Here is a 14,816-nt window from a genome sequence, read left to right as displayed (position 1 = left end):
CTGAGCCTTCAATGATAACAGTCTAAAAACCTTTTCAAATCAGCACTGTAAAAATACAAGGGATGACAGATTTTAAGACTATATTAGCATGTCCTACTTTTAAAGCATATGCTAAAACACAATAAACATCTTTGAAGAACAGTATTTTAAATTATTTCAATGTAAATATCAATTTTATCCAAATTTTAAGAAAACAGCTGAAAGCGTAAATTTAGAATTTAAATAAAAAATTCCCATCCTAAGATTGTTTGGTGGAAAAACATCAAAAGGTAGAGCCTTACAATCTTAGTTGTATTTAAATGCATGCAGTATCAGGTCAACGCAGTTCTAAAAATCTGCAACAAATATATTCTAGGTGAAAAAACAACAATAAAAATTAACACTAATATACTTCAAAGTAAACATTCAGATACTGTCTGATTACAGCATCTAGCCAATAGTAGAATCCTGACCTGTTATCTGTGGAAGTTGAGCCTCTTACTTTGTGTTGTAGCATTTTTAAGATGGGAATAGACAGAGTGGAGAAGTTCGTGAGTTATCTTTCTCATTATTTCCCAGTTACTTCTTAAGCAAGCAGTGATTTATATCTTCTTAGGTTATTTTGGCATTTCATGAGAACAAATCCCTTACTCTACTATGATGTAAAAGGGTACTTCCAGAGGTATGCATACTAGAAAGGTATTATTTGGTGCTGAAGAATACACAGTTAGTTTTTAAAAAATAACTATTTGTTCTTGCATGAAAAGCGCTACAACTTAAGTATAAGAAAGTCTCATGTATAAAGTCTCTGTATTTAAAACAGATGTAGAGGACATTCCTTATCAATTTAACTACTTACTCTGCACTAGTATCTAGTTAATCCAGGCTTCTGCAAGTTAGAAGACTCAAAAACGTTTACCATAGTTCAATCAAATTTCTGAAGATGCAAGTAAGTCAGTTCATCAGACCATTCCTTCAACAAAGAATACTTTCTCCATAAAGGGTGAAGTTTGGGCTCTATTACCTGAATTAAGATATTATTTAAAAAAGTAATGGAGGGAATAAATCCTTCAGAGATATTAAGATGTCTAACATCCACTGATTTGCATGTTAGGTGGATGCTTGTATACTTCAAATAATACAGGCCTAAAAATGACTTTGTGGAGAAGGAATGGATCTAAGAAAGACATTCTGGCAGGTAACTGAACAACCTTCATGAAGCCCTCCTAACTACTTAATTGTGGGATAAAAAGATAATTATAAAACTAGTGGTGAAAACACCAAGTTCCTCTTACCTAAGTAAGATGGGATTTGGAAGACATTCTGTAGGGTGAAGGAAGAGCATACTGCCTAGACAACTGAAGTAAAAGTAGCTGAATTTGGGAATACAAGAAGTCTTGGGTAAAGCAAGTATGGAACACTAAAAAGGTACATTACCTTACTTTCTTCTACATCTACAAGATGTTCCCCTTTTAGCACTGTCTAGTACTAACATCTGCTTTCTTTTCTGCAATTTATTCTTTTACAACTTTTGCTCTTTGCAAAAGAGCGCACAGCATACATTGCTTCTGGCTCAGAAGTCAGCACATTGATATAAGAGTTGGTCAGTTTGGAGGAAGATCTTGCCCTGAAGCTGCCTGAATCAGCACTGCCACTGGAGAGAGGCATCCATAACAATCAATATAAATCACCTTTAAAGGTAAGAGAACTTACTCTTGCAAGCACTAGTTGCATCTTGCAGTGATGAAGGAAAAGCATGCTCGATGCAGGAATTATCATCAACTAGGGGATTCTGCAGTACTTCCAGTCTGAAGCTATGCTACTAAGACAGCATATAGAGCCTGATGGGAGACACTATGCAGGTATGAGCTCCTATGTAGCCCATCACACTAGACTAGGTGTTCCACAGGCGATGGGATGAGTTTCCAGGCCTCACGGTACCTCTCCTGGTATTTGTCTATGGTGCCAGGGAAGATGAACTGCACTAGAGACAAAACATTCTTGTGAAAATGCTTTCTAGGAAAAGAAAGGATAAGTAGGAGCAAACACTCACAGGAGCTGGATATCCCACCCATTAGAAATGGTGGTCATCACCTTGGTATCCAATGCAAATTGGTCTTCAACCTGGTAAATCCTAGTAAGTTAATTCCCACAGAACTGGAGGAGGGATACAGTAAGATTGAAGGAAAAAGGGAACTTAAGTATCTTTATGAACAAAAGATGCTTCCTGAAAATTGAACCTACAATAAAAGAAGTGGCTGTTTGTGTTTTTTCTGGTCTCTTTCCATGCATACCTTGGTAGGAAAAAAGCCTTCTTGGCTAAGCCCTTTGCCATGAGGATACTAAAAAACCAGCAGTCCAAAGGGAAGAATGAACAGGAAAATAAAGTATCAACAGTTTCGGCTTTTTTTTTTGAATTCATAAAACTCATGAAAATGAAGACAAAGAAAGAAAGCTCTAGCTCAAATGGCACTAATGAATTGGAAGCTGGGGAGAGAGGGGCTTTGTCAACTCATACACCTGTTCAGCAAGTGCTTGCTACAAGTTCAGCAAGGGTTAAAAAGTCTTAAGTATTTTAGTGAGTGCACACCTTTATGCTGAGTTTACACATAGAAATTGCCCAATTTTTCAGTTTTATCTTCTCCCTTTTCAAATTACCTGCCTGACCCGTGACAGAGGATGTAACAAGGGAATTCTTGTGGAGTCTTAAGTTTAACTTATATGAGGTAAGAAATAACTTTGTCAAATTTATTTGCCCTGGACTGGCATTAGGTACAAAGCCAGCTTGTTCTATTCAATTTCAGCAAATCCTAGACAGATTTTGCTGTTTTCCTTTATGCTACCAAGCAAATTTTAAAAATTTATTCTATTTTTTTGTGTGTGTGTGTGCTTAGGCCCAATTTATAACTATACTAGTGGAAGAGGCAGGTTTGAACTCACTTTATATTAATTGTTAACACAGCCAAAAGTGAAAGAATTAAAATTGTACCTCAAGTTTGTTCTATACATATTAACTAAAACCATAACAGTCAGCTACACAGAAACACATCAGTTAATGCCTTTGGTAAAACCTACATCTAAGCACATGAAAAAACATAGAGGCTCAGTAGACCTGAAACCTCTTTACAGATGCCTTTTGTTTGTATGGTTTTTGAAAAATAACCTTTTGTCTTTGATACATGTATAAGGTTGAAAATATTTAGCCTTTTTTCTTTTCTTTTTTTTTTTTTTTTTTTTTTTTTTTTAAAAAAAGACAATGATCTACATATTTTTACAGTACCTCTTGCCATGCACAACTGCCCCAGGATCCTCAGACTTTGCTTCCAACTCCTGAACTTCATCTACTAGTGTCTTAAAAGTAGCTCTCTTTACTCTGTAAGTAATACAAAATACTGCCAGATTTACTCTTTTTGAAAGTAGCAGAACAGATTGTTTTAGCACTTATATAAACATTCAATTTACAAATCCATTTTCCCAGATGACTTAAAATTAAGCTTTACAAGAAGAAATATTATAAAGCAAGTCTAAATAATACATTTTATCAGCTGTTCTTGCAAATTAGAAACAATAAATCTTTATTAAAAAGACATTACAATTATTGAAACATTTAAAATACTAGTAACACTTGTCATAAAGTCTGTCAGAAACAAACAAGGTGAAAAATAATTTTATATAATCACCAGAGCCGATCTTCGTTTGGTTTTCTTATATTAGTAATTAGAACACACTTAAAAGTCAGTATTTTCTCCCGTAAACCTTAGCATTTCTGTACTCACACTTTGTATACTACATCAAAAAGTAATGCTGTCATAGGAATACATAGAAGTCCCATCCAAAACACTCCAGAGCTGAACATCATAGCTGCCTGGAGGGAAAAAAGCACAAAATGTGATGATGTTGTGACAAGAAGTAGGAAAAAAACCTTAGAAATATCAGTTACTTGGTTGCAGGTATCAAAAGCAAATTTAAATGAACCATTCTAGACTCTCTAATGTGATACAAAACTTTAACTCCTTTTTAAAATCCCGAGTCACTATAGAAATCCAGTAGATAGGAAGCACTAATTCATGTTAAGAAGCTGGTAGAAAGATCGCACTGCTTAGCTCTTTGAGGGAGGGGGAATCTACCCCTCCACAATCCTGCTCTACACCACTGTGCTGATTGTAGACATTTCCATTAAAATCAGAGTTATTGAAAATCCACGCCCCCCTGGCCCCTGGGCCCCCAGCACAATCTTTGTCAATACATTATGAGCACAATTTCTTCTCTGCAATCAACCCTAACAGGACATAACGGTTCCTGACCCTTCATATGGATATTGGAGCTGTTAGAATCATTTTGCTATATAACTCGGATCAAAGTTATCTCCAACAGAACTCACTGCACCACAGTTCCCACACTGCCACAGACTGCTGTTCAACAAACGGCTTAAAAATGAGAACTAAGAAAACAACTAATTACGTTAATTATGGAAGTACGAAACATATTGTTAAATGAAGATCTAACACATTAACACATGGTGAAATATTTGCAAACAAGATCATTGCCTTTAGCTGTGTGTTTGCTTTTTTATACACTGCTTTATATTAATACATAGGAATTTCTTCTGTTCATAACCTAACTTGGTCTATAAACATACTAAAAACTAAAACACACTAAAAACCCAAAACAAACATCATAATGTACAGACATTAAAGGAAAAAAAACCCCCTTCAATCTACCCTTGTAATTCATGCCCAAGTATCTACATCAATAATACTATGGATGCAAGGAGTATGATAAATACTTAATGAGGCATATTACTGAAAGATTGTTTTGCAGTCAGTATTAAAAATACCTTTGTAATGTAATTAGATTGCACAGAGATTGAAAGTAACATTGCTACACAATGATACCCTTTCAAATCCTTTGCTTCATTACTTGGAGACTAATTCCTTTCAAAGGTTAAACATCAGTATGTAACTAACATAAACAAGCTGAAATTTCACTGATATTAATTAGCAGACAAATGCAGGTAGCTTGCATTAGCTAAAGTCTGATTTCTGAATGTGTACACATGAACATTTTAGAATTATGCTTGATATGTTCATGTGTAAAACCAAAAGTGAATTATTTTCAGAAAAGAAATTTCATTCTCATATAGGTAAAAAGTGCTATTTACTTTGTTTTCATATCCAAATTCCTGCTGACACTGATTGTTCGGAAAGCTTTAGAATGCATTTGAGCTGAAAATTTGGTCAACTTTCCACAGCTATGTTAAAAGGACACAGATATTGCCCAGAGATTCTAGTAATTATTTCTGCCAACAGCTGTCAGCAAAGTATAAACACTGAGCAGTGACAGGTTCAAAATAAAACAATCCACATTTTCAACGGAGAAAAAAGAAAGAAAATTTTGCATCAGGAAGTGGAGAAAATGTATGGTGCAGTCACTTTATAAGCAAAACATGACTTTTGACATACTTGATGAAATACTCATTTCCTAAACCAGCAGCTAATAGGAAATGTCTACCACAACTACATTTTGCAAGACTTTTAATAATTAAATAGGAATTAGAGAGACAAAGTTTCCTAAAACCCAAGAAAGAGCATAAAAACCACAACTTGAAGTAATTACGACTCTTACTTCCTATAATGAACAACATTTTTTAATTTATAAGAACGTAGCAAAGAGCCGTCCTTGTGTTAGCCACCCTGTATTAAATGTTTGCTAGTGAAACAGCAAAAGTGATAATGTAGGTCTTAGGATGTTAATTCTGACCATTGTAATGCTAACTATGAATGAAGGAACAACTGGCGCCTACTATTCAGTCCATCCAGCCTTTGGCTTTACAAATGAACAACATGAATTGAGGAAAAAAAAAAAGTTTTTCTGCGTCATATTTGAAAGCCTGTCAGATTTTTTTTTTCTTTTACAGAGTTAATCCAAACCTAAAAGATTTAAAGCCGACATTCGCATTAAAGACAGAGGGCCTCTTTGTATTTTTTGGACGAAGAGGGGAAAAAATAAAATCCCACAGAGGTATTTCCTTCCTTTCTGTACAAGAAAGCTCCCCCCTCACTCTGTAGAAAACATTTTTGTCTCTAACTTTTCACATCTCTCTACACATAGGCAGGTCATCTGGGAAATGGCAAACCAATCCTTTTCAGACAATGGCACTAACAGGAGCAGCCTGTTCTGGGGACGGACTCTGGCTGCCTCTGTTCGTGGTTTACAAATTGTTCCTAATGTGAGAGATTTGTGGTCTATGCCAAGTTTCCCCCCTTTAGGCCTTGTGAAACCAAATGGAATCTGCCACAAAAGTGGCTCCCAGGGGAATTCAGAAGTAATCCAAAATGAGAGCTGGGAAGCCTAGTTTATTGTAGGACTTACAAATCTTGCAGGGAGAATAAATAATTTGTTGTAGGTGTAGCTCATGCTCAATATTAGGACTTTCTAAAATGAATTAACATTGTTTATTAAGTGCAATGTACAGATTTTTATATAAGTTCTTATTTTTTAAAAAAGAAGAAAATGCTGAAAAATACTCCCTTTCACTACTTAGTGACAGATTAGAAATCCTGGCTGCAAAATATTTTTAATGCACTGATGATGTACTGTTATGAAATTACATGCCAAAAAGAACAGAGAATATTCCCTTTTTCTTCACTATGAAATGATCTGCCAAAACAGCTAGCTCAGATTTTGGAAAGTCTTCTAAAAGTAAAGAGAAAGATGAAAGGAACGGTAAAATTCTTGCTGCAGAAAAGCTTACGAAAACCCTTTCCAGCCTATCTTATTTCAGATATCATCTAGGTACATTTCCTCTACCTATAAACTAGAGAACTCTTAAAATAATACCTCCTCAACACCACCAAACCAGCAACAGTTTCTCTTCTCAACAACCTACAGAGACAACTTCATTAGTTTTAGTCATCTGCATGTGTTTGCCTTCATACATGCCAAAGTACTTACTATTGTAATATTAAAACAGATGTGCATTAACTCTGAGTGCAAAGTTCCTACGAGTGAGTTCTTGCAATACTTCTAGTATTTCTTTGCTATTTAGAGTTTAAAAATAATCTCATATTTCCTATTAACTAAGTAGGAACTCTACTTAATAGGTATATTAATTAAAAAGGGAGTGTCTCCATTTTCTGCAAATACAAAACAAAGCCTTACTGGTATACAACAAATAGTAAGAGATACTGAAACAGAGGGAGTACCAGGCAGTTAGGGAGCAGGTAACTGTGGATATCTGCAGGCATAATCTATAAAGTCTTGAACAAATCTACTATGAGATGAGAAAAATGAGTACGGATAGACTAAGAAAAATGCCTTTACTTTTTCCCTTGCTCCTCTCATTTTCTTCAGCTAAGGATACATTGCAAGATCACCAATTTCTTCACTGCAGGCAGGTATGAAGGGTGGACTCTATCCCACAAAGGAATGATTAAGATTATGGTCTTAATTATATAAACATTAATAATAAATAATATTATAAATAATAAATACAAAAGCTTACAAACATAGACATGTACTATAAAACATAAAGCTTCAAGAAGTACCTCTATGGTGACACAGAGCAATGCACAGAATTAACAGAGATTTAGGTCTCCTACAGATGTGTCCTTAGTTCAGTCCCTAGTTTCAGCTAACATTTTAATATTCTAAGTATCCATTGGAACACATCTTGCCTTTTCATAGAAAGTACCTTAATCACTCAGGCTGAGCAAAAGCCAGTATATTGTCTCGTCTGATCTAGTAAATATTTGATTATTCTATAGGAAGTGGAACAGTGGAAGACACAGTTCTCTATTCAATCACCCTTTCAGCAGAAAGCATTAGCTTGAAAATTGCAAAGTAGAGACAAATTTAAGTCTGGCTTTTGGGTAACATTCATTTGGGGTGAATGTTCTCATATTTAACTGTTGGATAAATGGGTATTTTAAAAAACATAGGTGATAAGGGTCTTACTGTGGGAGGTAATTCAGGTTTGTGAATTATCAGATTAGCACTTATCTCTAACCACAGTAAGGCATTTGAGCCCAGAAAGGGATGAAATGCAAGACTGCACCTTATTACATGTTCTTGTGACTAGTTTAGAGTGGCCGCTCATTTTCACTTTGTGAATTAAATTCATAGGCATTTAATTCCTTTCTTGCATTTTATGAAAGCCTAGGTTACCTCAGTAGATATTTCACATTTGGAAAAAAACCCCAAACAAATCAGCAATAAATCATGGTGCCAGAAATAGCTCTTATGAAGAGAAATTATGAGTTGCTCTCTCTGTTGACTATAGACAGAAACAGTGATGAAGTGCTTTCAAAGATAAAACCCAAGAAAACAGTAAAGAAAATAAAGGCTTCACAATGAATATTAATACCTGGAAATTTCCTCAAAAAGCTGGGGAGGAGAATGACACAAACAAAAAGTGCTTCCCCAAGAATTAGGAAGAGAAGAAGGTTCTGTTAGCAGAAGTTTGGCTAACAGGGCTATGCTACAGCTTGAACTAACAGATCTAAAAAATAACCTTTAGAAAGTTAAAGAGAATTAGCCACCTGGATGTGAAATTAGACAAACTACAAAATGTTGGCAAGCTGAGATTTATCACGCTACTTTTAATTGTGCTTGTAATTAGAGAACATTAGTTGTTCTGCAAGAAAAGGCTGGACTGTCCTCTTTTGCCTCAAAGTAAAAGATTCACAGGGAAACCTATCTGAGTTGATTGAAAGACGATATAAGAAATAGTATCTAGCAAAGGAGTGTAAAGCCACGATGAGCAGATGAGTTCTGGTGGTTCTACAGAGTTTGTTACCAGGATAGGGGCCATCTGCACTGCAATAGCTGTAACAGGCAGGAGTACAGGAAACACTGAGTTTCACTAGAATTTGGAAAGAACTGAAGTCATTCCTCACTACTGCACATCAGAAGAGGAAGTTGCTATGAAGAAAGGTGGCAGCTGAATATCATTAATCTTTTAAGTGTTGTGGTATCCATAACTACAACAGGAATGTGTACTGAATTTGATTCCTAACATTTTAAACGTACACCCCCCCTAACTTTAGTTTATAAAGGAGACTGGCAACAATATGCCAAGGGAAAGAACTGAGTTAAATGCTGATACAAGGAAAAGACTAATCAATAAAGAGGAAGAATATTAGAATGGTAATATTACCAAGACAGACCATCATAAGCACAAAACGTAAATTTGGTAGTTTGAAGATCAGCTCTGCTGTTTCTATTTGAACCTGTGCAGTCAAAGAGCAAGAATTAGAATGTAACCATTGAATATGGAAAAGGATCTTTGAAGTATATCTGGGAGTAGAAGACTCTGGCTAACAAATATCTAGTACTAGACTAAGTACAATTAAACCATGAAGGTCTGAGGACTCAAAATGGAAACCACCTAATGGGAATTAAATGGGAAAAGAAAAACCCCTTATGAAAATATTTTGGATTCCTGAAGTGAAAGACCAAAAGCAAACTTTACATTTAAAGAACTAAATAAGCTAAAATATATTTGTACCAGAATGGTAACATAATTTTAGGCTCTCAGGTGAGGAATACATGACTAAAATGGGTATCTGTTATGGGATGAATTCTGATTCACTTTAAAAGATCTTCAATAAATCATTTGACTTCTTTTATGAACTAATAACACTCTCCACAAACATACATTGAAACATTTTATCTCTCTAAACAAGAGGTTCATGTAGGTACAGAAGGGAAGACAGATAGAGATTACTCATTATTGTTTTGTAAAGACTCACAGGTCTGTAAAAGACAAGCTGGGAAAAAACCTGGAGGATGAAAATGTGCTAAAAATGTGGGAAAATGCCTATAGGGGCCTTTTACTGAGAAAAGGCTTGAAAAAGTTTTGGACTATGAAGAAGACCCTAGCTTTTGTTGTTCAATTATTTCAATGTTCTTGAAAACTGTATTTCAAACATGCTCTGTAAATAAGCAATAGTCCCTCACCAAAAATTTACTACACCAGTTACTCCCTTAGAATGAAGACCCTGAATTTTAGACATTATTTTGATCCAGATTGGTAATAAGCAGTGAAGCAGGAAAAAAAAATAATTACTGGCTAACTTAGCATAACTACCCCAGATATTAGCCATTGAAGAACAGCTATTTTCCACAAGTTTTGTGATAATGAAGTTAGAATTGAGAGACTTCGGTATTTGTTTACCATATAAGGCTCAAGGCAATTTTTAGAAATAAAGATTATCAACTGAGTTATCTGACAGGTTCCCTTAAAAGCATGGCACAGTACTTCTCTTGTTTCACTGAAGAACTTAAAGAGAATCATTACTTTTCAAATTTTAGGGGCATTATTTATAACTTCCCCTTCTAATACTGAGGAAAGGTACCATAGCAATTTTTTAAAATATACAACCATGTAAATTTATTTATTATGCTGTATTCTGCAGAAGTTATTAAAATAACACTCATCTGTTTTTAAAAATGCAAGAGACAAGTATCCATTAATAGCACCTTCTGCAGCTAGAGAGGCAACACAGCAGGGCATATGCCATAAGATCCTCACAGAGAAGCTGTTGATGCACAGGCTGGATGAAGACAGTATGGTAAACTGAAAAGTGGCTGAAAGGCTGGGTCCAGGGAGTGGTGATCAGCGGCACAGTCTACCTGGAGGCCAGTAACTAAGTGTACCCCAGGGGTCAACACTGTGGTCCAGTCGCATTTAACATCTTCATTAAAGATCTGGATGATGGGCTAGAGTGTACCCTCAGGAAGTTTGCTAATGACACAAAATTGGAAGAAGTGGCAGATGCACCAGTGGGTTATGTTGCCATCCAGAGAAACCTCAAAAGGCTGGAGCAATGGGCTGACAGGAACCTTATGCAGTTGAATAAGCAGAAGTGCAAAGTCCTGCACCTGGGGAAGAACAACCCCATGCACCAGTATATAGAATCATAGAATTGGTGAGTACTTGGCGAGTTGGTGACTCAACTATTTCCCTGGGCAGCCTATTCCAATGTCTGACAACCCTCTCAGTAAAATTTTTCCTAATATCTAACCTAACCACCTTGCCGCGACTTGAGGCCATTTCGTCTCGTCCTATGTCCAGCCACCTGACAAAAGAGACCAGCACCCACCTCACTACAGCCTCCTTCAGGTAGTTGTAGAGAGCGATAAGGTCTCCCCTCAGCCTCCTCTTCTCCAGACTAAACAGCCCCAGCTCCCTCAGCCGCTCCTCGTAAGACTTGTGCTCCAGGCCCCTCACCAACTTGGTTGCCCTTCTCTGGACACGCTCCGGCACCTCAATGTCTTTCCTGTGGTGAGGGGCCCGAAACTGAACACAGTACTCGAGGCGCGGCCTCACCAGTGCCCAGTACAGGGGAACAACCACCTCCCTGCTCCTGCTGGCCACACTATTTCTGATACAGGCCAGGATGCCGTTGGCCTTCTTGGCCACCTGGGCACACTGCTGGCTCCTATTCAGCCGGCTGTCAACCAGCACCCCCAGGTCTTTCTCTGCCGGGCCCAGCTGGAAAGCAGCTCAGCAGAAAAGGACTTGGTCCTGATCGACACCAAATTGAACATGAGCCAGCAATGTGCCCTTGTGGCAAAGAAGGTGAATGGAATCTTCAGCTTCATTAGACAAAGTATTGTGACCAGAGGTTGAGGCAGGTCCCCTCTACTCAGCACTTCTCTAGGTGTGTCCTCATAGGTGTCCCATTCTGGGTTCCCCAGTATAAGAGACATGGACATACTGGAGAGAGTCCAATGAAGGGCCACAAAGATGATGAAGGGCCTGGAGCATCTCTCATATGAGAGGAAAGGCTGAGATAGTTGGGACTATCTAGCCTAGAGAAGAGAAGGCTTAGGGGGGATCTTATCAATGGAGATAGATTCCTGAATGGAGACTGTAAAGAAGATGGAACCAGGCTGTTTCCAGCGGTGCCCTGTGACAGGACAAAAGGCAATGAACACAAACTGAAACGCAGGAGGCTCCATCTGAACATCAGGAAATACTTCCTTACTGTGGGGGTGACAACACTGGCAGAGGTTGTCCACAGAGGTTGTGGAGTCTCCATCCTTGGCAATATTCAGAAGGCATCTGGGACATGGTCCTGGGGAACTTGCTCCAGGTGTTGGGGGGCTGGACCAGATGACCTCCAGAGGTCCATTCCAACCTCAACCATCCTATGATTGTATACTAGCCTGAATACTGGCCCTGCTCTCCATTAGACTAAAACAAATTCCCGCTTTCAGATCAGACTTTAGACAAACATCTCCCTACAGAAGACATGTTCATTAGAAGTTGAAGTATCTGGACAGCTACGTTTTTAAGAAGTGTGGGGTATGGTTTTTTTTTGTGAGTGTGTGTGTGTGTGTAAAAAAAATAAAAAAAATCAGTAAGGGGATTAAAGGATGTGTATCTAATATTTTAACAAGAACAGTTCCATATAAACAGGTTATGTGGAATAATACAGAGAGAAGCAATATTTAAGAAACTAAGACTGTTAATATTAGCATATTCTAATACATCTTTCCTACATAGTGCAGCTAAATCATCCAACAAGGAATATTATTGTTTTTCACAATAGAAGTCTTCTGCAAACCTCAATCAAATGATCTAAAATTCTGTAAAATACATGCTTGTTCCCTAACTTCAATTTCCATCAGTAGTTTTATAGATCCCCTGGGTCAGACAGAGCAGAAACAGAGGGTGCTCTGGAGAACTTTACAGTGCATTATCTACACTACCACAATAAATCAGGAAGTTCTGCAGATACTGAACTTTGCTTTTAATCTCAATGTCATACTTCTTATTCCAGTAAGTGTTATAATTTTAAGCTAACTTATTCATCAGATAGGTGTATAAGAAGAGGCCTAACAACTCAAGAGCACATAACAGTAACAAACCCAAGAGTCAAGAGTTGTACTAGTGCAAAATATCCAACAGGTTGGTTTATTTTTCCCTCCTCCCCAATTACAGGTTTTCAACTCAAAGCACAACCATATTTGTTCAAGAAAGATAACCATACGAACTTAGAAATGTATCTATTTTATAATTTTAAAAATCAATCTGCTTTTTTTAAGTGGCATTAAAAAGTAGCCTTTTGAATTGCAAGTATGGAAGCATTAATGGGAAGGTTCTAGCAGCGTTCCGAGCCTACTGACACATGAAAGGTATCTACTCTTATTAGGTGATGTAAGTTACAGAAACTTCATTAGTTCATGCAATTATTGCAAAAGGACTACATAGATATAAAAACATTTAACAATTTAACACATCATCGTTTATTTCTTTCAAGTGGGTATAATGCACAATATGACAAAACACTGACAACAGGAAACTTCTGGTAATTGACTGGACCACAGATTTAAAATGCATTGTTTTCAGCATCACAGAACAGCTTTCTGTGTATTGGAGAATCTCAAAGAAAAAAAAAATTACATCTACAATGTAAATACTGCATCAAATACGAAGAGACTTGGCATTTACTTTTAGATATTTATGCAAACTACATGTGGTTTAAACTGAGAGAATACTGTTATTTGTTTGGAAAAATATTGAGAAATATACTTCACTTTCTTTGTTAAATGTTACACATAAAAGTAAAGTATCAACTTCAGTTATATCAATGTTGTAGAGAAAGAGATCCATGCAGTTGATTTACTCAAGTCTGCAATGAAAATATTCTTCTAGTCTGTACTGGCACCTTTTTTGAAATTAAATGGAGCTTGTGTCATGTAATGGGTCAAAATAGATGTCCTGTGCTATGACCCACTTCTCCATAATGGGGGTTAAATCTAACCACAAAATGCCTACAAGGAAGTTTTTTGGTTGTCTCCCCTTCTTTCTTGTGCATCTATACTTAAAAGCACAATCTTTACAGGTAAATATTAAGAAAATAATCTGTAAAGCTGGTTGTTCAGATACTTCCACACTAGACAGTACTGACAGACAACAAATGCGGGAATAAACATTACTGCAGATAAACATTGCACTGTAATAAAGACGATATTACAGAGACTGCACATTTGTTACAAAATCACTGAAAACTTTTAAGATGTTTTCCATGTTTCTCTCTCATACACTGTGCATCAAGTTCTCTTCAACAGAAACCAAAATCCTCCTGGTAGAAGAGGTATTTTAACTCTTTGCTATAAGCAGATAAAACTTGAATTCCTAGTATTTTAGGACCTGTGTCTAAGACTAGGAGAATATAGTCCCTAATTCTTAGAATAAACTCAAGAAGAGAAATTTTTAAATGAGTGAGTCTGAAGTACAAATAAAAATAATATGAAGGTAAATAATAACTTCAGCTTAATTAATGATAAAATACATCAGTCTTGTTTCAGACTACTAAAAGACTCAAAGCTAATCTACTGCAGTACCTGAACTAGCCATGCATACTATGTAATTAACTACTTAGGTTATCACCCCTTTTTTAATCACATATCCGTCTTCAATTTTACAGCCTGTTTTTCCATTTTCTTCTACTTCATAAATCCCACTGCTACTCTCACATTTTTCATCCATTTTTCCTTCTACGCTATGTCTGCTGAAAGACAATGGTGAACTGACAGTTTTCATCTGAACATCATCAATCAGGGAAAATGAATGAAGTTTTCTTCACTACGGACTTTTTTTTTTTTTAAACTGGAATAGAAACTGTTTTAAGGTTCACAAAACGTAACTTGTTTCTTGTTTGACTGTTGATTCTAAGGTTTTGTCAGAATTTTACTAAGGAAACATGTTTCAGCTACTATAACCCAGATGCCTGTTATTAATCTCAAACAGATACCAGCTATATAACTACAAGTTATGCATATCAAGAGAAGACTTGTGCCAGGATACCTCAGCTTACATGAGC

At 36.6% G+C, this 14,816-nt stretch overlaps 1 protein-coding gene across 9 annotated transcripts in view; it reads right to left on the bottom strand.

The window, feature by feature from the left end:
* The window catches only part of ATP8A1 (ATPase phospholipid transporting 8A1), a 135,137-nt gene that overhangs the window by 8,359 nt on the left and 111,962 nt on the right, over positions 1 to 14,816 (bottom strand). For all 9 annotated transcript variants that reach the window (XM_049834500.1, XM_049834517.1, XM_049834491.1 and 6 more), the window contains 2 exons: positions 3,756 to 3,844; positions 3,260 to 3,352 (listed from right to left, as the gene is read on the bottom strand). In XM_049834500.1, coding sequence (XP_049690457.1) covers positions 3,260 to 3,352; positions 3,756 to 3,844 — 182 coding nt within the window. The remainder of the gene's footprint in view (positions 1 to 3,259; positions 3,353 to 3,755; positions 3,845 to 14,816) is intronic.

Source organism: Accipiter gentilis, chromosome 3 (genome assembly GCF_929443795.1).
Source record: "Accipiter gentilis chromosome 3, bAccGen1.1, whole genome shotgun sequence".
NCBI lineage: Eukaryota > Metazoa > Chordata > Aves > Accipitriformes > Accipitridae > Astur > Astur gentilis.
Note: the sequence above shows the minus strand (reverse complement) of the source record. Positions and strands in the feature narration are given on the sequence as shown.